Source organism: Macrosteles quadrilineatus, unplaced genomic scaffold (genome assembly GCF_028750875.1).
Source record: "Macrosteles quadrilineatus isolate MER2022 unplaced genomic scaffold, UCM_ALF_1.0 Scaffold_1__1_contigs__length_201487025, whole genome shotgun sequence".
In the NCBI taxonomy this organism is placed as follows: Eukaryota; Metazoa; Arthropoda; class Insecta; order Hemiptera; family Cicadellidae; genus Macrosteles; species Macrosteles quadrilineatus.
The window spans coordinates 127,992,077-128,016,496 of record NW_026542594.1 but is presented as its reverse complement, the minus strand read 5'-3'; the positions used below and the strand labels follow the sequence as shown (position 1 = coordinate 128,016,496).

General features: G+C 33.7%; 2 protein-coding genes across 3 annotated transcripts in view; one reads left to right on the top strand and one right to left on the bottom strand.

Moving 5' to 3' along the window:
- The window catches only part of LOC128984621 (ERI1 exoribonuclease 3-like), a 30,812-nt gene extending 22,092 nt beyond the window's left edge, over positions 1-8,720 (top strand). The window contains exons 3-6 of the mRNA XM_054403959.1: positions 390-521; positions 1,950-2,159; positions 6,380-6,476; positions 7,513-8,720. Of these exons, the coding sequence (XP_054259934.1) occupies positions 390-521; positions 1,950-2,159; positions 6,380-6,476; positions 7,513-7,583 (510 nt within the window). The 3' untranslated portion in view covers positions 7,584-8,720. The remainder of the gene's footprint in view (positions 1-389; positions 522-1,949; positions 2,160-6,379; positions 6,477-7,512) is intronic.
- Positions 8,721-16,685: 7,965 nt separating this feature from the next.
- LOC128984605 (plastin-2-like) overlaps positions 16,686-24,420 on the bottom strand; it is a 58,172-nt gene continuing 50,437 nt past the window's right edge. For both annotated transcript variants that reach the window (XM_054403944.1, XM_054403950.1), the window contains exon 14: positions 16,686-20,970. In XM_054403944.1, coding sequence (XP_054259919.1) covers positions 20,902-20,970 — 69 coding nt within the window. In that variant the 3' untranslated portion in view covers positions 16,686-20,901. The remainder of the gene's footprint in view (positions 20,971-24,420) is intronic.

The window sequence follows — 24,420 nt, the reverse complement described above, 5'->3', positions numbered from 1 at the left end:
TCCTCTGCATCACAACTGTTCACTGCAGGATGTCCAACGTCCTGGTAAACCGACAATTCGCCCATGTTTGTTTTTTTTTAACCGGGATAAACCATGAATTATATGTGAATTTGGTCTTTTTATCGGAAGTTTTCAATTTTACCACGATCATGCATGATGACGATGACTTTCCGTGACCGTGGGAGATGATGATGGTGTCCACACGGCCGCGGGATGTAAGAAGGTAATATAGACTAAAGGTACACTGTAAGAAGGTAAATATATAACTTAGGCCTACTCAAAATTACAAGAGGTGAACAACTTCGATTTGACACTACAATTAGGACTAATATGCAAACCTCTATAATTAGTCAAATCATTGATTGTTAATCAGCTAACTTTTGTTACAGGAGGTGATAGAATTTCCCTGTATTTGGGTGGACTCAAATTTGAATGTTGTTTCAACGTTTCACAAATATGTGAAACCTGTATACAACCCAGTTTTAACACCTTTTTGCACTCAACTAACTGGAATTGTACAAGTAAGTTTTATGCAACCCTGTGTTAACTAATGATGTTTAAGATATATGCGAAGAGAAAACAGTCAGTCACATACTGTAAGACTATAGTAGTACAGAGATAATATAGTAGTAGACCTATTGTTTATCTGAGCTCAGTCGGTCGTGGGACAAACTGTAAAAATTGAGCGCGATGTCGTGTGTTTTGCCACCACTTAAAATTTTTTGTGTACAATATATTCTTGTACTACACCAGCTCACCCCTTGTTTTGCATGATTCCACATACAGGACTATGGACAGTTAAAAACAATATTAAAAAGCCACCAACCTCTTGAAAAAAAATATTTTAATCTGTAGTCTGGTGTAGGCTATAATTTCTACTAGGCGGTCATCTTTATGTCTTCTTGATGTTGGCAAATTGTCAATGTTTTAAAAAGACAACTTTATCCCTTGAATCATTGTAGACTGAAAAATAGACATACCCTAATTTGATTCACATTTAGAAATTGGAAAGACGGCGGCTGTTAAGCTTTGCGTACCATCCTAGTAACCCTTAGATCTTAGTACATTTAGCTGGGACATTGCAACTAGATCAAACTGAAAGGAAAACCAACTTGCCAAAAGCAGAAAATAAAACACTTGGTGTAATGTGGAAAACTGTAAACTAATAGTGTTTTGCTATTGGTTAAAAATTAGGTAAGTTACCTATCTTGATAAAATTTTATCAATTTTTTTCTGAGATTTTGAATCAACTGTCAGTCATTTTATAAATAATTGAAATTATGCATGGTAATTCTCAGTGGAACGTGTAGGACACTCAAAGAACCGTGTTGACTACTGATTGAACTTTTATTTATGTTAGGCCAATTAAAAAATATATTTTCATAACATGTTGGTGCAGACAAACCTTATATGGCTTTTTTACCTATTGTATAACACACATGTCCCCATTTTTTGTTGAATAAATAAATAGATAGGTTTTGAAATATTCAATATAGGCCCTACCTGTTAGGCAAATTTAAGATCGAAGCTTTTAATCTAACTAGTTATCTGAAATATTTATTAATAGCTAATGTAACATTATTTTTGTCATTAATTAGTTAACGTACTGATTTGTTTTAGAAGAAATATTCAGAAGCTTTCCTTGTGTATCAGTATAATTCAATTCTACGCAGTGATAGGGTATTTTGTAGTGTTGGGTAACAAGTGGATTTAGAAACCTCTCGCTACCAGAGGTTGATGTTGAGATTGGCTGGTCATGTGGTTTTCACTGCAGAGGGGATGTCCTGGAGTGTTACAATACACACATGTAGCTGGCTGTTCACTCTGTACTTAGGCTCTTGTTGATGTGGTAAAAAAGTGCCTAGATTAATTATTCAAATAAATGTTAATTCTGTGTGTTATTTATATTAACATTTCAAGGAGAAAGTAATTCAAATGAACTGTTGCAGGAAATGGTTGAAAAAGAAGAAACATTTGATCAAGTGCTGAGTAGGTTTCTAACTTGGATTAAGAATACCGAGGCTACTATTGGGAATCAACAAACCAAAACCTTTATAACCTGTGGCGACTGGGATCTGAAAGTTATGCTGCCTAATCAATGTAAACTTTCTAAATTGCCTGTCCCACCAATCATGACACATTGGCTTAATCTAAAAAAGGTAAGCTGTAAACGTAATCACTGAGCTATAGCTTGTTTGAGCATCTAAAAGATATATCCACAATAAGTTGCACATGGCAGTTTCAATAGTTCTATGTATTTGCTTAATTTCAAAGGCAAAACCATACACAGTAAATCACTTTGTAACCGCACACCAACAAACTGAAACCTTATGATAAAAAATCTAAATCAATTAGAGAACTAGCTAGTTAATGGGAATCGTTCGTCACGGTCTGGGTAGTTGGTCCGACTTGGCTAAGAGATTGTAATTCTGGAGCAGACGACAACACAGATCTCATATCTTGATGAAATTATAGTACCTACAGGACACAGCTGTTGATTGATTGAAGAAATTGATTTTTAGTATATAGTTGCAGATTTTCAATAACGTGAATAATTACGGTTGTCTTTTAACCAGAATAGCCTTTGAATTCCAACCATAGACTTCTAAGTTTTTCTTGAAGGGATCTATGAGCTTAAATAGAATAGTAAATTTGGAGAGTTTTCATTACAGTTAGAATTTTGACTATCTAAAAACAATTTCAACGTTGTAAAAAGTTTAAAATAGTTCCTAAACGTTAAAAACTTAAACATTTTTCTAATAATCACATAAAAAACTCCTATATCACTAACTAAAAAATCCTTTTGTTATTTAAGTTTAGGCCTAAAGAGAGTTTTAAGTCAATGTGTTTATGTCATCTGGGACAAACACTATTCTTAATTTTTATTAATGATATAGACGGTAATATATCAGGCGAACTCTTCTTGTTTGCAGATGACACAAATGTTATATTAAAAGTCTCAAAAATACATCAATTGGAAATCGATGTTCAGAAATCAATAAGAGAACTAGAGAAAATGTTCCCTCAAAATGGACTATATCAGTAATCCGGCAGATATAGGACCTTTATACTGCCAGATTAGTGAAAATGCCTTATTATTGGAATGTTATGAATAACACTTAAAATGCACTTAAAACACGTCTCCGATTGCGCTATTGCCGCGATCGAGCATGACGACGATGTCGTTTCTAAACGTCTGCGGGAGATGTTCATGACTTTGCCACGAACGCGCAAGACAACGGTGACGTTTCCGTGATTGCAGGAGTGAATAAGGATGTTTGCACGGCTGCGAGAGAAGATAAATTTTTGCCGCGACCTTGGAAGACAACTGTAATGTCCATGACCGTGGGAGATGTTCATGATTTTGTCGTGATTGCGCATGACGACGATGATGTTTCCGTGACCACAGGAGATGTTTATGTCTTTGCCACAATCGCGCAAGACAACGATAACGTTTCCATTACCGCGTTAGATGTTAATGACTTTGCTGCGATTGGGCAAGACGACGATGACGTTTCCGTGACCGGGGGAGCGAATAAGGATGTTAACACGGCCGCGGGAGATGATAAGATTTTTGCCGTGACCCTGGAAGACAACGATAATGTCTACATGACCGCGGGAGATGTTCATGATTTGCCGCTATCGTGACTGCGGGATTGGATGATGTCTACACGGCCACGGGAGATAATCAAAATTTTGGCGAGATTGCAGAAGACCTTAGCCGTCAAAAGATGCCAGATTACTGGAGTGCTGGGGTGCCAAATTAGAGAGGATCTACTGTATTGTTAAACAATTCAAATACACAAATTATGCAATTCAAGGGGGATAACTGTTCAAATTCATTAAATAGCAGCCTATTATTCCTGGCAGATTCCCACAAAGTATTAGGAATACAAATTGATTCAAAATTAATTTGAGGAGATCATAGGCCAATTCAATATCTAACACAAAAATTATTTTCTTTTCGCTATGCAATAAGTGTTACAATTGAGGCAACATCTCGGGAAGTATGTAAATTATTATATTATTGTTTCTATATTGATTCTATAATAAGGTATAGTATACGACTTCGAGATTCCTTACCAAGTTACAATAGGGGGAAGAGACAACTGGCAACAGTGTAACTTCAGCATTGACAGAGCATGCTTGGTCTATTACACCGATGGAAGTCGGAAGGATGAGAGATCAGGGCTGGGAGTGTATGGTAACAAAACCAAAATATCTCTGGCCTTGGGCAGAACAACAACAGTTTTTCAATCAGAGGTCCTGGCGATTGAGTGCTGTGCTAATAATATTATTAGCAAGAATCTAAGAAAGGGTAAAATCCTTATTCTCTCTGACAGCCAGGCAGCATTGAAGGCGCTGGGGTCATGTGTGACACAGTCACGAACAGTAAAAGGGTGTAAAAACACCCTCAAAAAGTTAGCAGAGCGAAAGCAAGTCAAATTGTCTTGGGTTCCTGGACATTCGGGGCATGAGGGGAACGAAAAAGCCGATGAATTGGCCAGGAAGGGTGCGGAAGACCAACTGTCAGGACCAGAACCCTACTGTGGTACCCCCATAAGCTCAGGAGTAGCCAAAGTCCAAGACTGGGTCAAGGTTCAAAAGGCTCTGGCCTGGATGAACCACCCAGGTATGAGGACGTCCAAATTACTAATTGACCCCACTGATAAAGGTTGGAAAGACTTGTTGAGCCTTAAGAAAGGGGACATTAGTCTGCTAGTAGGAGTGTTAACAGGGCACGATCCTATCAGGAAACATCTCAGGACCATAGAGAGGTCACAGACAGACCTGTGCAGGTTCTGTGAGAACGAGGTAGAAACCTCGGAACACTTATGGCTGGACTGTCCAGCGTTGGCCCATAGAAGGCTTACATCTCTGGGGAGGTTATTCCTGGAACCAACAGAGATAAGGAAGCTGGGTGTCTTTCAGCTCCTGGGCTACTTGAGGAGCCTAGGGCTGTCAGAATGAATTAAAGGGTGCTACAAAAGGTCTCCAGGCCGAAGTAGCTAGGGGTATGCCATTACCCCAGCCCCCACAAAAAAAAAAAAGGTATAGTATAGTAATCTGGGGGTCCAGTTCCAAAACAAAAAAACTTCTTAACGCAGAAAAAATCAATTGTACAAATCATGATTAAAGTGTCTATGAAAAAAAGCTGTAGGCCTCTTTTTAAAAGATTAAGGATCTTAACCATCGCAAGTATGTACATTTTTTAAATGGTTTAAGCTATTGGCCTTTTATCACGGAACTGTTCCATGATGGCTCTATTGGGCTCAAAATTTGTATCACAGAACATTTTCGCTATGAGTACAATGCCACTTAAATTGGTAATTTTTAGTTAATTTTTTTAAATAATAATAACTAAGGTTAATTGTTTGAAAATACAATTAATTATGTCTTTTTGGCTTAGGGTAAAAAAATTAAATTAATAGGCTAATTTTATAATTTTTGGTATTTTACCAAAACATAATATGTTAAATTTTTAATTCTTTTGTATTTTTGCATAGGGAATTGTATTCTTAACACATGTTAGGTGCAAAAGAGTATACATACTGGCTTTTTGGGGAAATAAAATTATCATACTTTCAAAAAATATAAATGTATTTTTAATGTTATCTTTTTAGGCTAAAATATTTTTTTTTACTCTTTATTATATTTAAATATAATAATTATTGAAGGCAATAACATTTTGAGTAAATAAACATAACTTGCTATCTTGTATCTTCAAAAAGAAACGTTTTATAAATTTATAAAGACAAACCCTGCATATTGGCTAATTTTAATAGGCTAACTCAGTGACTGCAGGACACCTAAATATTCAGTCTAGGCCATTGGGTTAGTTAACAATATAGACAGTTTCGAAGAGTTCAAATTTACACATAATAACTCCACTTGTCTGAAACATTTATATCAATTCCCAGTACATCACTCTTTTTGAACATACACCAAAATACATTACAATTTTTAATAAACTACCGAAAAGAATCACCAACAATCCAGAAAACATACCCATAAAACAATTACACGAGTTATTAATTGAAAAGGCATATTATAAAATAGAAGATTTCTATTCTGATGTTTTCTAAACGGACAAGGCTTAGTTTAATTTTACAAACTAAATTCACGTTGAATACATACCTGATGCCTTTAATAAATTTTAGCAGGATTTTGATCTCATTTGTTTTTTTTTAATTGTAACTTTTACTTGATATCAGTAGTAATAATTTTGAGTTGTGTGAATATATTAGTCAGGCATATAGTTTTTATTTTTATTTATTTTTTTACTTTTTATTATGACGACACTCCTATCCTTGTACGTTGTACTTTTTAAGATGTTTATGAGTGAATAAAGAATTTGAATTTGAATGTACTTTTTCAGGTATTTTATGAATACACTAATTACTATCCCAAGTCTCTGAAAGATATGTGTCACCATCTTGACTATAAGTTTACTGGAAGAGAACACAGTGGCATAGGTGAGTATCTTGGGTTTTCTCGACACTTTTACCAACAATTTAAAACAGTATAAACAATATTACCTTACCTACCCTCTGGCGCTACAGCCTACGATGAGCCTTGGCCTCCATCACAATTTGTCTCCAATCTTCTCTATTTCTTTCTCTCTGTCTACAATTCCCAATTCTCAGAATTCTCAAATCCTCCTCAACATCCTGCAGCCATCTTCTCCTTGGACTTTCTTGTTCCGTACATTTGACCATCTACAGTACGGTCCACAAGAGTCTGCAGTTGAGGGAGGAGCCTATTTACTACGTGACTTGTCTGAGAGGGCAAGCTTATAGCTGCTCGGGACCTGTTTCGGGCCAACCTGTATTGTTCTCTGCCCCGAGAAGGATATATGTGTATGTCCTGGCCTTGAGTTAAGAAAATGTGGCAGCTTCCAAGATATACAGAGAGGCAAAGTAAACAGGCCCAGCTCTCTGAAGATGGCCCTACATGACTCTCTCACCTATAGTTTAGCCACTCTTCGGGGGCTCTCTTTTAAAGATGGATCAACCTTTGGAAGTCCATTCATACATCCAAAAACTCTACTCCATTTATGTCCGCAAACTGGCAAAGGACTTAATAGTTGTTGCAGCCTATGTCTAAAGAAACCTAACCTAAGGATACGATTTAAGTTATACTTGCGAGAGCGCAAATTTTCCCTTATATAATTTTCAGCCACCATTACAAGACCAAACGCCACATAGAGATAGTGACCATCAAGAACCGTAGTGGATTAAGTAAAGGACATAAATTGAACCAGCTCACTTGACTGTGATAGGAGATCAATGGTGACCTTAATTTACAGACAATCCCTGTAAATCAACAAACTTTGGTCCATTTATCTAAGCTCAATAACTGGCGTATATTCATGTACCAAAGGATATAATAATTGTTTCTTTTTCTTTATAGAGTACTTAGTGTTTTTGCAATCAAAGTTTTACTAATCTGTTTTGCTTGATTTGAAATCTACCATTTGTTTGATTGTAATGAAATAAAACTATGTTTCAGATGATTGCCGAAATATTTTGGAGATTTTGAGGATTTTAAAGGCTAGACATTCGATTCTTTTGAGAAGCTAATGCAATTGACACTCTCACCATATTATATTGTACATTTTTTACTTTCCCCCCCTATACCATAGTATATGGAGAAAGTATTGTTATCGTCAACATTTTCGAGTTTGTATTTTGAGTGGATATATTCGTTTTGGGTCCCCCTGGACCCAAAAAAGTGGTTTTCGAAGTGATGTCTGTGTGTGTGTGTGTCTGGATGTGTACAGAGCTAGGGACTACACCCGTGGTCCAATTTCGATTAAATTTGGTATGTAGGTTCTAATGCATGGTATCTCCAGGCGTTTTTTCATTTTTTTGAAATTTTGATTTTTAACGGGGATTTTCCCATAAAAACCCTTAAAAAACCGGAAAAATAGGATTTTCTCAAAAATGGCCCGAACGGTTTTGATAAAAATTTAGTATGTTGTAGCCCTTTACATTCTGAACAAAATGGTACAAATCCCATTTCTGTAAATATTACGGTTCAAAAGTTATTGTAAATTGTGTTATTTTCCCATAAAACAACGAAAAATAGGATTTTTGAACAAAATCCGGTTTTGATTTAACGTAGTATGTTATGGTCCTTACAATTTTGATAGCTTTTTTCATTTTTTAGAAATTTTTATTTTTAATGGGGATTTTCCCATAAAACCCCATAAAATAACGGAAAAATAGGATTTTCCGAAAAATTGGCCCAAACAATTTTGATAAAAATGTTATATGTTATAGTCCTTTAAATTCTGAACAAAATTTTACAAATCCCATTTCCATATATTTACTCTCACCGCTTACACATAGATAAAGGTTGTTGACAAACTTATGGGAGAAAGTATGCGTCAGAATGCTGATACAGTTTATTATAGTAGTAATTTTCTGTATGTTCTATATGTGTTTTTTATATATTCTATGTGTGTGTTCTATATATTCTATATGTTCTATATATTCTATGAGTGTGTTCTATGTGTATATACTTTTTGTAAGTAAACCGATCAGATTCAACCATCTCAGTTCAGATTTTACAATTGAAAAGTTTCTAGCCTATTTCTTTATTTAGTAGGGCTCTGATAAGCGGGACTTTAGTGTATGTATAAAAAAACTAAGCTATTAATTTTAGTTTAAGTATAAATTTAGCATACCTGCCAATGTATATTGTTAAAAGTATTAACTGGCTAAATAAATTTGGATTTTCATTGATAAAAGAAAAATTTAGATTATTTTTCTATTCCTTTCAACCTTAAAACATAAAAAAAATATTTTTCCTACAGTTACCTAACAATGTACATGTTCTCTCACTGATTTGAGAAAGCAAAGTGGCCAATTCGCTCATCAGTGAGACAATGTTAACATTGTCTCACTCTAATTACTTTGTCTCACTCCATATTTGCAACGTGAAGGCACGAAATAGTGAGCGCGTAACATGCAGGCAACGTCGTATGCGCGCGAAATACGTTTGCAGCACTGGCTATAAATCAGCTGGTCAGCTGTTGTACTGTTGTATTTGTCACTTTACGTTAAATGTTATATTAAAAGTTCACTTCTGTGTAAAAATAGGTTATGTTTCTTCACAAATTTATTTGTTTTATGGTAACTGTAGGAAAAGTATAATGTGCAACTCGATTTCAAAGTACAATTGCCTCACTCGAGAAACCATTCCTCACTCGCCTACGGCTCGTGAGTAAGGATTTCTCTCGAGTGAGTCAATTGCTCACTTTTCTCACTAGTTGCACAAATAACTATTGTTTAGGATTATAGTTAGAGAAGTCAATTCACACATGTACATCACAGTTCAGTCATGTCACAGTCAACCAAAATATTCTTTAATGGATTTCCTATTCAGTTATCTACTCTCATTGGGCGTGTACTCTCAGTCGCTCTGTCGGCGTCCGTCTGTCAATTTCAAATTTCTTTCTACCAATATTTTTGGATCCTTCGGACACCTAATGGACGTGTTTGAGGTAAAAAAAGTGTTTTTGTTATTTAAATGATTGTGTTTATATTTTGAATACTGTTTGTAACAATAAATAAATAAATAAAAATGTCTTATTAAGCGTTTCTCTGGTACACCAGCTTTTCAGAACAACTTTCGTCACTATGCTAAATATCTTATTCTACTGTTTGGCCATTATAAACTTACACAATAATTACAAATTTTTTAAAAACATCTTTAAGTTTTTCTTTAAAAGGTTTCTACATGCAACAACCTTCAGGCCGTCGGGTAGACCATTGTACAACGAGGGACCAAAATATGAGAAGCTCTTCCTCCCAAGCTCTTCACCCACCATGACATGTCCTGCGCTGGGAAACCTTGTCGCGAAGAGAAAGCCTCTCGTAAATAGTCGGGCTGACAAAGAGAATCGCTCTGTGGGTCATGCAACACGTCAACAACCTGCACATGGCTTCAACGGGAAGCAGACTAGCTACTTCTCGTAAGGGAGAGACATGATCAAATTTTTTCAAACAGAAAATGAAACAGATTGTGGAGTTTTGCAGACGTTGCAACCGATACATGTCTTCCCGGGAAATGCTGTTGCCATATGCAGGGAAGCAGTAGTAAAATATTGACAGTATTAGTGACTGCACGAGCTGAAGTTTTGCAGCCTCAGGCCACAAGCCTCTGAACCTATACAAACCTCTTAGTCTCCCTAATAACCCAGTAACCTTGTTATAAAAATCAGGGTCTACCTTGCATGAAATGGGGTAGTAGGTTTCTTTTTTTTATGTTGTTTGTAATAGTACCAAGTTGCTAAATCCAAATTTTCGACCTCGGCGACCTTCCGGATCACCTCCAAAAAGCTTAAAAATCGGCAGAATTACGCACTATTTTTACGTTTGTCCGATTTTGACCCTTAAGCATCACTTTTTCATAAAGAACAACCATAATCATTTTTAAAGTATATTAAATTACCTATCATATAAGACCAAAATGGTTATTACAGGCCTAATAGTTTTCAAGATATGACTCCGCAAACAACGGCTAAAGTTACCAAATTTTGAATTTTTTTTAAGTTTGGCTAACGTTAACCCTTAAGCATAACTTTATCGTTATTTTTCATTAAAACAACCATAATTACTTTGAAACTGCATTAAATTACTCACAATTTAAGACCAAAATGGTGATTATAGGCCTAACACATTGAGAGATATGCCTCTTCAAGGTTTATAAAATCTTCCATAAATGTTTGTATTTTAAGATTCAACTTTCAATTTATTCAATTTGGTCAAGTTTTATAAATGAACCATAACAATAAATAAGCAAATTTATTTCATTTCAAGTACAGATTGTGTTATAACAATTTATTTTTAAATTAATTTAAAATAGTAATTTAAAATTAATTTATTATAAATTGAAATAAATCTATTGTATCTATCTACATAAACACACACGTACATTGTTACAATAATTGGTTCTCGGACAGGCCTGTGACGAACGGTATTCATTTTTACGTATTTTTGATTTTAAATTAAACTGTTTACAACATAGAAATACCTAATAATGGCTTAAATACTATGATTTTGAATACAGATATGGCTTCTGTAATAGCATAAAGAAAGTATAAAAGGATTACAATCATATTTTTTCCAAATAAACCCCATTTAAGGGGTCAAAAACATTACGTAAATTAATTAATTTGGCCTAACACATTTTGTGTCTTAAACTTTGAAATGCTTAAAATTGCTTAAATATTATAATTTTTAATACAATTATGGTTTTTTTTAATTGCATAAAAAGTGTATAAAATGAATACAACTAAAAGGTATACAAATAAAGCTCATTTAATAGGTGAAAAACATTACGTAACAGATTTTGCGTAACAGATTTTCTGATTTCAACTTTAAAATGGTAAAAAAAGCTTAAATTTAATAATTTTGAATAGGATAATGGTATTATAAATTACACAAAGAGTATATAAATGGAATACAATTCTAACTTAAACAAAAAATCATATTTAATGAGTGCAAAACATCACGTAAACAAAATACTCAAATTATTTTTGCTAACATTTTACTTTATTTGTTTATTTTCTTTCAGTTCATATATTTTTAACGCTTGAAAATGCTTTATTACTGAAGGACTATATACTTAATGGTATAGAACCAATTTAGACTATAAAAAGTCAATAGTTTGCTTCATAATTAAAAAACAAAGTCAGATTTACAAGAATTTAAGCGAGTTTTGTTGTACAAACCATACATTATTTGTTAATATTTTTCAAATTATTCACGATTGACTTTTTAAAACCTCATATATCAAAAGAGTACTAGTTGGAGCAAGGTAAGAAACTAAAAAATACCAATAAAAACCTATGGTTTACGCAAGAATTAAGTTTTAACATAGGAAAGAGCTAAAGACCACCCACAGTGCCAAGGGGACTATGGACACCTGTGGTCACTATTACCACAGAAAACGTACTACTATAACCCAGAATGCCAACCGCATGGTAAAAAGCATTAAGTGTTTTGAGAGAGCTTTGCCTGTCAATCGGTAGGCAGCGCCACCAGCGTTGCTATGCTATTGCTATTGTTGGCTGCCTACGGATTGACAGGCAAAGCTCTCTCAAACCGCTTAATGCTTTTTACCATGCAGTTGGCATTCTGGGTTATAGTAGTACGTTTTCTGTGCTATTACCTACAAACAACCATGATATGACTCATGATGACATATAGTTTTTTTTTTGGTCAGATATTGTAGATATTTGAATCATATACATCCTGCAGTTAATCCCATACTGATGGGTTGAAGCGTTAAATCATATTATTGGTCTTAATTTCAATTAAATTCTCGAAATTTGTTACAATTTGTCCTCTTGATTTAATGCTTAAAGGTAAAGCATACCTAAAGGTTGTTTAATCTTATTCCTTATCAAGAAATTGTGAAAATTCATAGGCATGCAGGCAGGCAGATCCAGTGTGAGAGTTCCTTATCAGGTTCATGTAAGGATACCTATACCCATGTCCTTCTAGTGTCAGTGCTGTAGTTTGAACAAGTTGGTCCTTCCCCCCACTACTGCTCAATTCATACAGCACAGACAGGACAGGAGGTCCTGAGGAATGCCAGTAAATCCTGGCATAAAAGAAGTAATATATTGCATGGCAGAACGACAGCAAAGTTGAAACCTTTTTTCACTGTTGCATCTTCATTCTTTATATCAATTCCTCTTGATAGTACTGTATAAACATTTTAATTACAATAGATTTCTTCCATAAAAAAACGCATAATATGTTGTTGAAATGAAATAAATTTGTTTATATTCTTATTATGGTTCTTTTATAAAATTTGATCAAATTGAACAACTTGAATCTTAAAATACAAACATTTATGGAAGATTTTATGAACCTTGAAGAGGCATATCTCTCAATGTGTTAGGCCTATAATTACCGTTTTGGTCTTAAATTGTGAGTAATTTAATGCAGTTTCAAAGTAATTATGGTTGTTTTAATGAAAAATAACGATAAAGTTATGCTTAAGGGTTAACGTTAGCCAAACTTAAAAAAAATTCAAAATTTGGTAATTTTAGCCGTTGTTTGCGGAGTCATATCTTGAAAACTATTAAGCCTGTGATAACCATTTTGGTCTTATATGATAGGTAATTTAATATACTTTAAAAATGATTATTGTTGTTCTTGATGAAAAAGTGATGCTTCAGGGTCAAAATCGGACAAACGTAAAAATAGTGCGTAATTCTGCCGATTTTTAAGCTTTTTGAAAGTGATCCGGATGGTCGCCGAGGTCGAAAATTTGGATTTAGCAACTCGGTACTATTACAAACAACATAAAAAAAAGAAACCTACTACCCCATTTCATGCAAGGTAAAATGCGTTAGGTTACTGGATTATAAGGCTCGCTGGGATTTCAGACATGATCTGAGAAATTCAGGCATCTGTCAATCACAACGCCAAGAGTCTTTGCCTTCTCACACACTACCAGACTCCGGCCGTCGAGACAGACAGACACTCCATCATCTCTCAAGGTCTGGACTTGGTCCAGAGGCGCTGTATGCAAGACAGTGCACTTATCAGGGTTCAGTTTGAGCCCATTGACAAATGACCACTTGGCGATGCTCTCCGGGTCAGCGTTGAGTTTGTCAATTGCTTCTTTCATGAAAACAGGCTCAAAAGAAAAGTGCAACTGAGAATCGTCTGCACTTTCTTTTCAAAGAGCAGAACAATAATTGAATTAGAACAAATAACCCAAACTGCAATGAGTGATGCCTCAGCATGGTTTCAGTCAAATAATTTTCTTCTGAACAACAATAAAACTCAAAACATTCTTTTCAGTTTAAGACCCACGGATCACGTGTTTCATAATATACAACACAGTGTGAAATTCCTAGGTATGCACATTGATAACCAGCTCAGCTGGGAATCCCACGTAGATTATCTATCAACAAGATTATCTCGCGTTGTTTATCTAATTAGAAGACTGATCTCACTTGTTGACAGTAGATATGTAAGAATGTCTTATTTCGCCTTTTTTCAAAGTATTTATCGCTATGGCTTGATATTTTGGGGAAGCAGTTCAGGAATTCAGGATATTTTACTGATTCAGAAAAATATTGTTAGAATTATATGTAATGAACATCCTGATACTCATTGTAAACCTCTTTTTATTAAACTTGAATTCCAAACAGCTATTAATTTGTACATATATGATATCATGGCTTACAGCCTTAAAAAATTACCCTTTCAAACCTTATGTAATGATATCCATAGACACAATACGAGAAACAATTTAAATATTAAAAGAAGTTTTTTCAGATTAAATTTAACTCTAAAAAGCCACATAGTGATGTCACAGGTAATATATAACAAACTCAGTAAAATTGTTCAATCATATCCAACACACTCAATGTTTTTAAAACAATTTTATAATAGGCTTTTGAAAAATCCCTTTTATTCCCTCTCAGAGTTTTTAGAGAAGAAGAAAATTGTATTTTAGCTTGTAAGCTTTATATTTTATGACCTTATGACTAGTTATATTCTTGACTGTTGTTAATACATGTATAATGTCAATGGCAAATAAAGATTTCTATTCTATTTTTCTATAAAAAGTGCCGTAGAGTTTTGTACACAGCTAGGGAAGTCAGCTGTATAAAGTGTGTAGAGAACAGGGCCCAAGCAGCTGAATGATATTGACCATAATGGTGCTGCACCAATTCATCTGTGGAAATCATAAATAAACTCTCCAACCACCCAGACACAGCTTTTGCATATTGTATCTCTGCAGATATTTGGTACCTTAAGAACATGCCAGCAGGTGTCGCTGTGATTTTCAAGAGTTTCTTTGGCAAACCAACTTTGGCTGACTTTATCAACCAACACCTGACCAGTCAACAAATTAAAGATTGTTCTACACACTACAGTCTATGGATTGGTTACAAAAGCTCATTACTTTAGGAAGCCCACTATTGGATACTATGAGAAAGCATTTGAAGCGCTCACAGAGGACTTAAAAAAGAAGAACCTTAAGCGACTGTGCGTTTTGTAATTCAGCGTTCCAGCAATTCACGGTTACCATTAGTTGTCGCCACTGGTTAATTGTATTCATAAGATCCACTAAATTTGAGAAAACCCCACGATCAAATCTGGTGATCTTAGGGCCAAGGAATATAACCAAAACGTGAAATAACCCTTCCTGGAATCAGTACTTTCGACAGCCATTGAATCCTGAGCAATGTGCCCGGTGAATCTTGTTGATACATAAGATAGCGTATTGTTTATGAAACGCTGTGACCTTAAAAGTGTGCCAGCATATCAAATATTACAAATCAAAGTTTTCCTAACCACCGGTTCAACATTCTGCAGCATCGTAACAGTTGTTTCAAGCAAGAGGCTACTTTTTTCTGGATCCCTTTGCCTAAAAATTGTTAACCCACCTCAGAATTAATTGAATTTTGGCTGTAAACAATATCATGACATCCAAGATGAATGTTAACCAAGGAAAATAGCTACACTGCCGTGGGTTTACCATTTCACACATACTCATCATATGCAAACATAGGGTATGGAACTGTCCAATACTCCATGGCTACTAAAATGGAAGGATACACATCAATGAAACAGGGGTGGCTCCAGAGGGCAGGCCAGGTGGGCCTATCCAAAATGTTGGTGGATATTTAAAATTATAAAAAAGAAACTGAATTATATGTAAATAAAGGGAAAGCATTCAAACTAATTATTTTGCATTTAAATTTTTAAATTACCCCCTTTTTGCGGGTAAAGCCCTTCAAACCTCTCGTCTTCCGATCAAACTCTCTCTTGATCCTTGTCAGGCCTACCAAAAAATTGTACCTGGAGCCGCCCCTGCAATGAAAGACGACCCAACCCCTCGTGACAGTAATTGTGACACGTATACCTACTATTTGTTAAAAATCATCTGGTTCTTGTTGGTCATCCCCTATAATGATGTATATTACAGATTATACTACTCAGGAATATAGCAAGTAATTGGTTTTATCTTATTGGTTACTGATAAGAGGCGCAATCAGTCAAGTTGTAGATGTAGTGAACTTTTTAGATTGCTAGTGGATGTGATACCTAGGATATCCTAATCAATTTCAACTTGAAAAACAATGGTAGTCAATGAAAAAGTCTACTCATTGCTGTACCACACAATGCCAATTTGGGGAAACATGTCTAGTCTGAGTAAAAAATCTGCAATTCCTTTTTTCTCAACTCTTAAACATTAGGCAATATACTTTTTTTATTAAAAACAGCGTCATAGGATATTAACAGGTTGTCTGTATGTTCATATTTCAACCTAACTAGTTGAATTGGCAGATAAAAACATAATACACTGATGTCATGAAGTGGTCCGATGGAATCATGTTTTGACATCGGAAGTAATACAGCAAACGCTCACTTTAAACTTTAAAGCAACTGATAGCAGCATATGCCACTAAAATCTCCCGCTTTGTGTGACTGGGTGAACTTGACTTATTTGTGGAAAATATATACAAAAGAAGTACCAAAGAGGTGGTTTAAAGCCAATAAGTGTTTCCAACCATTTTTTGAAAAAAATTCCTTTTTACTGACCAAAAGATAAAAGTCACTTACCATTTATATAAGCACACATTACTCAGATTTTCTCACATGAAGGAGGAAAAATAAAAGTTTTTATCATTCACATAGTCTGCCACAAATTTATAAAGTTTATTTTTGTAAAACATAATTATTTGCACTAACATTATGTTCATTAAAACTTAATTAAATAAGATATGTTATACAGGAATGATAAACACAATATAGTAACAAATATCTTACAAGTGCTAGGCACAAAAATGAAGCTTTACAATAAAAACATTGCTTTTGAAGAATAAATATCTAAAGAAAATAAATGGGAAATTAGCTTTTTAGCAACAATTTAATTGAACTAAGGCCAAACAACATATTACAATAACTCCAGGGTTATGGCAGACAAATGTCGAGAAGCACGTTGGTTAGTTAAATTAAACATTACAAAGTTTAAAATCCTTTAGCAGTACCGATTAAATTACAAAATGTATAAAAGTTACCTCTAAAAAGTCTATAAATTGTACTTTTTATAAATACAGACTTTGACACTCTTATAGTTTCCATTATTATAGTAAACATTATTGAATGTTGAAAATGTGAAGGGATATTAATGTTAAAAATATTTTATATCCAAAAGTCAAATAGAAAAAAAGAATGTGAAAAAACAATTAAATAAAAAGCAATATCAATTTAACTGATCAAAACATTGGAATCTCGAGCATTTAACATTAAACTTGTTTAATGGATATATTGGTGATCTAAATCATCAGTTATGTTAAAACATGTTCATAAACTTTATAACTTTGAATATTTCCAAATAATTAGACACTCAAATATGAATGTGAGAAAATATTTAAAGTTGCAGGTTTCAAACAGACAAACCTTGTATATTCAAAATATAGATTTGCATGAGGGACAAATCAGACATTCAAGGCCCTGCTGAAATTCATTGTATTATAAACCTTAGATTGTATTTGTATGACAATATAATTGAGATCTAGTTCACACTGTGTATTACCTAACTTAAAATAAAAATCAAACTAAGGCTGAAAATGCACTGAACTTGTGTGGTAGCTCCAGTTATTGTCCGTACTGAAGAAACAAAAGCTTGGAATCTGAACATCATAATTGTTCTACTGTGAGTCCACATTAAACAGATTTAGTCTGTTCACACTACTATAATAGTAAAAGTAATAAGCAAAACAAGTTTTTCAATTTTTAAAATTGGCAGCTCAAAGCTTATTTATTATTATACAATTCCGCTTTATCAAATAAAACCTACTTTCCACAAATAAAAAATAAATATACTTTATAATTTAACAAACTGATAAATAACAAACAAATTGTAACTGTGCATAAAAATATTCCAACCATAACATACCGAATATTTAAAAAAATGTAATAAAACCTTTATGACTTAAACTAAACTCAAAATTGCACAATAGTATTTAGCATTATACTTTGGACAGTACCGAAACATTCTCCTTAGCTCATTTCAAAACACACTCTTGTGTTACTCATAAACATTGTTAATTCAAAACATACATTATACATATATACTCTCTTGTTGAATTATCATCCTTATAGATCAGCTGAAGACAACTTTAAGGTATGTATCAGTTCGGTTCATTAACCAAATTAAAAATGAAGTAGAGAACACATTTTTATTCACTATTTGATTCTTATTATCTAAGCATATTTAAATAGATATGACAATCTATTTTTGAATTATTGATTGACCTTTTGCATGACAACCGTAGGATAAAGCAAAAATTGTAAGATGCCTAAAATAGGCTTTAAATAAGGGAGAAAAATGTAGTCAATATCAGCACACATAGGTATAACCAAAATTAAACATACATCAAAATTGACTTCAGCCTTACACTAGAATGAGACTTGTAGCATTCAAAGTCAATGTTGATGGTAGTTTACGCAACGATCACAGTGTTAACGACACAAGTAGAAATTTAAGGTACAAGGCCTGGTGAAAAAACTTCTACCAGTGTCGTTAACACTACTTATGCAAGTTGTGTACCCTACTTTACCTACGACCGTTTTTTAATTACTAACAACCACTACTCATAACATTTAAGGGAGGTAATGTTTGCGTTTATAACCTCTCATTACCACTGACAATGATCGGTCTTAACAGCTAATTAGTTAGAGTTTGAAGCATTAAAAATTTACTTCTTTTCTCTCAATCCATGAACCTCATTGGTCCGCTCCTCGTGTGGTTAAGTAAAACAATGCTGTTAAGTGAATCTTTTTAATTCCAAGAACTCAACTGAAACTGCTAGTTCAAAAAACGGCCGTTGGTAAAATATCAAACCAACACAAAGAAACAAAATTTTCTCTAAAAAAACAAAAATAACTCCTGAGTTATTCAATAAAGTAATTAAAATACACAATGATTTCCATAAACTCTAGCTTGATAAATATTGTACTTTGAGTTTGAATGTATCGCCACATCTTAAAATTATTTGTGAGCAATTTTAATTATTATCGGGTTAATAGTAACATACACCCTTACAAAGATTACCATACCAACACTCAATGTCGAAAACACCACACCAAAATTTGTATTATGTTATACAGAGATACTTGAGTCGAGAATTTAAAAAATCTTATCATTCATAACAACACTGATTCCACACACACACACACAGTATTAATGGAAGTTTGTACTAGACTGTAGCAGTTAGGTTTTACATTAAGTAACACAAAAACACATCTACACCATGAGTTACTTGGTTGAAGAATAAGTAAAGTTACTAGGGGGTAGTTGAAGGTTCTACACACAAGTTACATAGCTCACACATTTCACTTCTGATTTTTTTACCATTACTTATGAGTTAAGTTAAAGAATACTTCAGCATTATAAAATATTTCATCACTAGGGCATAAAGTGAATCTTTTCAATCCTCACTCATTTTCTGACCTCTGCTTCAACTCCATCGTAAAACTTGAGCTCTGGTAAAAAAGTCACTTTTGCTAGTGTGATAAACTACATTTTTTGTCATATCGCACCATTTTAAGCAAACTAAGTTACAAAACAAAAATACTTTTCGTGTAACGATAACATCTCAAAAATTACTTGAACTAGTTTTTAATTTTGCTAATGCAAACACACAGCTTTTAAGTACGACGTTATTAAATTATTATGTCTATTAGAACTGTGTTAGTGTACATTATACTATCAATATGTAAGGATATTTGTTAGTTTCTTACATAATTTTGGAAACAAATTAGTAATATATTCAAACAATGCCTTTCAAAATTACTTAAGTTGGAATGTATTAAGACTATTGGTTTATCAAATGTAAAACATAGTCTAAAAACAATTATCTTTTAAAAACTTTCACATGATGCAAATTTCCCCTAAAGGCAATAAGCTATTACCTTAGATCTCATGGTAAGGACTACACCCAAGAATGATTTACAAATTTTGTTTTGATGTCCACAGAAGCCACAAACACTAGTCGTTCAGATTCATATATGTGTTCATTAGCACAATAAGTTGAGTAAAAATGATCCGATCTTGATTAAATTTGGTACAAACATCTAAACCTATATTTTCAAATCAACATGATCAGACTATTTTTATGGGGTGAAAATTGTTTGCACGCTTATAGGTTAGGGGGAAAAACAATACATTGAAAACTCCCATGTGATTCTTGTAAGTCAACTGTTGTAGCTAGCTTGTTTATGGATATATTATGAAAATTTTTGGCAATAATTTGATTTCATTTACCAAATTAAAAACATCATCTTCCCTGTAGCAGCAAACTTAAATACTCATTAAACCTAATGCTATTTAAATAGAGAATAAATCTGACATGATATCCCAACCAATCTGACATATTGGAGTAAATTACAGTAAACCAGGCAATTGGAAATTCGCTTAGTCTACAAATTTGATGCAGCGGGGGGTATTCTAAACTGTTATTGGAATGTAACTAAAATGATAGTAAATAAATGCCATTTGATTATTGGTATAAAAATTGTCTTTCTAATATCCCATACAAAACGATTTCCATATAGATGATTTTCTGATAATTTGAATGATTAACTTGGAATGTTTGATTATATTTAAATAGAAAACCACACTAAAATAAATATAAATGTCAAACAAATCTTCGCAGCAGTAGCTGAATTCTTATTATTTATAAACCTGATAAAGGATGTAACATCAATTTTCATGAGGGTGACTACAAAGCTTACAAAATACTTAAGATTAATGGATAATGAAGAGCATTGGTAGCGTTATATACAAGTGATCTGGAAGCACCGTAGCTTTTGCGTGTTTAGTAGTTATTTACAAATGGTATCGTTGTTACTGAGGCTTGGAATCCATGTTGGGAACGTAGTCCATAGCCATGAGACAGGCAAACATGGTCATAACCTAGAACAAATTAACACTCATGACATAAAACAATGTAGTTCATTCGAATAAAATGTTATCTTGTTTAAAGGAAGTTATGGCTAGACACATGAAATTTGGTCTGTGGGCTCAACAGCTGTCTTGAAAGATTGGTTTGGGATCATTCATTTTACATGTCTTTAGTAGCACAAAAAATATTTATAAGTTATTTAGTCTGCTGTGGAGTAAAGAGTAAAGAAGTGACAATAGAAACCATGACGACCAAAATCACAAAAAAACCTTAGTTTGAAAATAAAATTTTTCAGTAAAAATATACCTAACCCTTCTTGTAATTGTTGGTTTGAATTTGAAACTGGATATGTAATGTTAATAAAGTGTTTTACAAATCCCGAAAATGTGTTTAAGTTTTTTGAAAAGCCCCCAAAAAAATATATTTTGTATATTTTATTTTGCTTTTTTTATATTATGACCACACAATAGTTATTTGTGTAACTAGTGGGCGAAGTGGCACTTTGCTGCACATGAGAGCAAGCGGCTCGTGCGGAATGATCTCGAGTGCAGCAAAAGGCCTTTTGCCTCCGTGTTACACATTATATTTTTCCTACAGTCACGATAAGGCATATAAATAATTAGTCTTTTAAACACTATACAACACGTTTTTAGGTTCAGCTGGCAACACAAATAGGTGCCCTAGAGAAAGTAGTCCCCGGTCCGCATCACTCCGCTATTTTTCCTCGGCAAGCAATGTGCTCCGCGACTTGAGAAAATAGTTCCGTATGTTTTTGTAATCTGAAGTGGTTCCAGCGCCTAAAAAAAATGCTTTAAAGGTATTTTCTTGTTTATTACGATGGTAGGAATGTTTTAAAAACGTTTAAAAGAAAAGTCCAGAAAGTTCAGAAATACTAAAACTATATACACGAAATGACAGGTTAAATCGTAGTTATAATAGTCAATCAGCTGCTCATAGTATTATTATCTTTAAGTGTTGCCAACCTATTTCCAAGCGTACACGGATTACTTGCATAATAGAACCACGCTGTTTTGTGTTGTTTCATTGGAATCCTGATGTGTGCCAAAGTATAAATATGCAGTAATTAGCAGCTTTCTGTACTATAAACGGTACAAGGAAGCCAACTTTGTCGGGTGACTGTAGGAAAAAATTATTTTTTGTTATATTAATTTTAATTTTATGTTTTACTTTACAATTTTATGCTGAATAAGAATCCAGCCCTCAAGTACAACAAATAATTTATTTTAGTCAGTTAAGGAAGACAAAACCCAAAAAATGTTTTTTGCATGACAATAAATGCAAGCGTATGGGACAACAAGAGGGTCAACTAATCCGAGTGGAAAGGGTTAATATGTATTTTCCTCTCTACTTCGATATCAAGACTATTATAGCCTATAAAGACCCAGAACACACTATTAAAAAATTAGTTTTGCATGTAGTCTATAATCTACTAAGGTTTTCTGGTGTATCTGTCGCTATGGATCATTCTATTCAGTCATTTTAGTTCAGATTGTCTATCTGTTTTGACTTGTAAATATACCGTATTACATAATATTAATTAAAAATATTTTAAAATTTTAAGAAGGCTTGTCTTGTGCAGTACAGTACTGCATGCCCTATCTATGTGAAATAATGTAAATTTAACTGGGACGGGTGGTGTCGTCCTGTAATTCAGCTACTAGGAGGTCACGAATTGTGGATATTTATAGGGATGCACTGTGGATGCGATGCTCCCTGGTGTGGATTAACGTCCGCACTAGTGAGTACTACGACTATCCGCAGTACTATCCTGATAATTAGACCAATTCGTAAATTACAAGGAAAAAATGTGGTTCCGATTCCACTATAAACTGTAGGTCCCTTAGGTGCCATTAGCTGTATGGGCTATTAATTAACAGCTGTGTCTAAGGAACATGTCAGCCTTAGTCACTAACAAGACTACAAGATCGCGTCACTCATCCTACACTCATCCTTCACTCATATTTGGGTTAAAATACACACATAGTGGCGTCCCCATCTTAAATAGTTGATAATTGATGTAAAAGATATCAATAAAAAAACCTTTGTTTAGCAGTGATGTTTTCCTAACGAGACTAGTAAATTAATTAACAGTAAATTACAATATGAAGAGTTTGCTTTTATTGATCGATGGCTAATGCAAGCCCCTTTACTAAATATTTAAACAGAGAAACATTTTAGAGCCTTTCAGACATATTTAATACATGAAACCATAGTTTAGCATATTAATTTTTACAATATATGTATTTCGGCGTCAAGAATGTCTGCAGGTAATGTGTTCTGAGGTCACAAATAAAATACAGATCTTAGTGAAGAATGTCAAGACCTCATGTTAATTAAAATGATTTGCATGTTTTTTTAACTATATTGCCAAAGTGTGTCAAAGAAGAGACCATAAAATTAAACCTCGGTGTTAATCAGAAGCTAAACAAATATATTTTGTTTGGTCACGTTTAGCAATGACTAATAATTTAGATGTTTAGGTTTTATTGTTTATTAGATAAATTAAAGTTTGATCACAAATAAAAATATTGTTTAATTATATTTCCTTTGATTATTCTACATTACATTGTGCGTAGCTATACACAGGAAATGCAGTACTGTAATGTATTGCACAGGACTGGCCAACGTTTTCTCAAAATTTCAAAAGTGAACAATTCATTTTATGTGATATAATTTAAATTTAAAGTAAGCAGATGGACTATCCAACCACCATGACTGAATACAATGGTCCATAACGATGCACATACCATCAAAACTTTGTTATAAATCCATGACTTTAAAATCTAATTTTAAAGGTGTGTTCTGGGTCTTTAAAATAATATTTTATAGATTGCACTAAATAGAACAATACTTATACAATATGAAACACGAATAAGGTAACCAATTTTAAAATTTTGCCAGCAAAGCGGGTGTAAAAAATTGTGATATGTCGGCGGTCACAATGCTACTTCAATGTTGTGGGCCGCTCCGTTACCCACAGATAGTAGTGGGAGAGGCGCGGCAGCAGCGGACTCTTTTGCTTACCAGCCGAGTGTGATCAAGTTAGACATAAAAAACATAACAAAAACGTAAAAAACAAGGCAGCTAGCATTAGGAAGAAGACGAGAAGAGGTACCTGGCTGCCGGATATAATTTATTATAATGGAAAACCTGGCTAAATTCATAGGAATAACAATTGACAAGTACATTTCCCGGGAACCACACAAAAAACATCCTATCCAAAAAAAAAAGAAAGTGGCCTCCTACCACTGTCTTAAAATTCGTAGAAACGTAACATCACGGCTACTGTATGAAATTGTACTAATCTTTTGTGAACCCCCTGTATATAAATTAAAACTATACCTATATCAAACACTCAAACTAAATTGAGAACATTCTCTTACTTACTTATACAGTTCATACCACACAAGTTTACATTTTAATGTAGCTAAGCTGCCTTA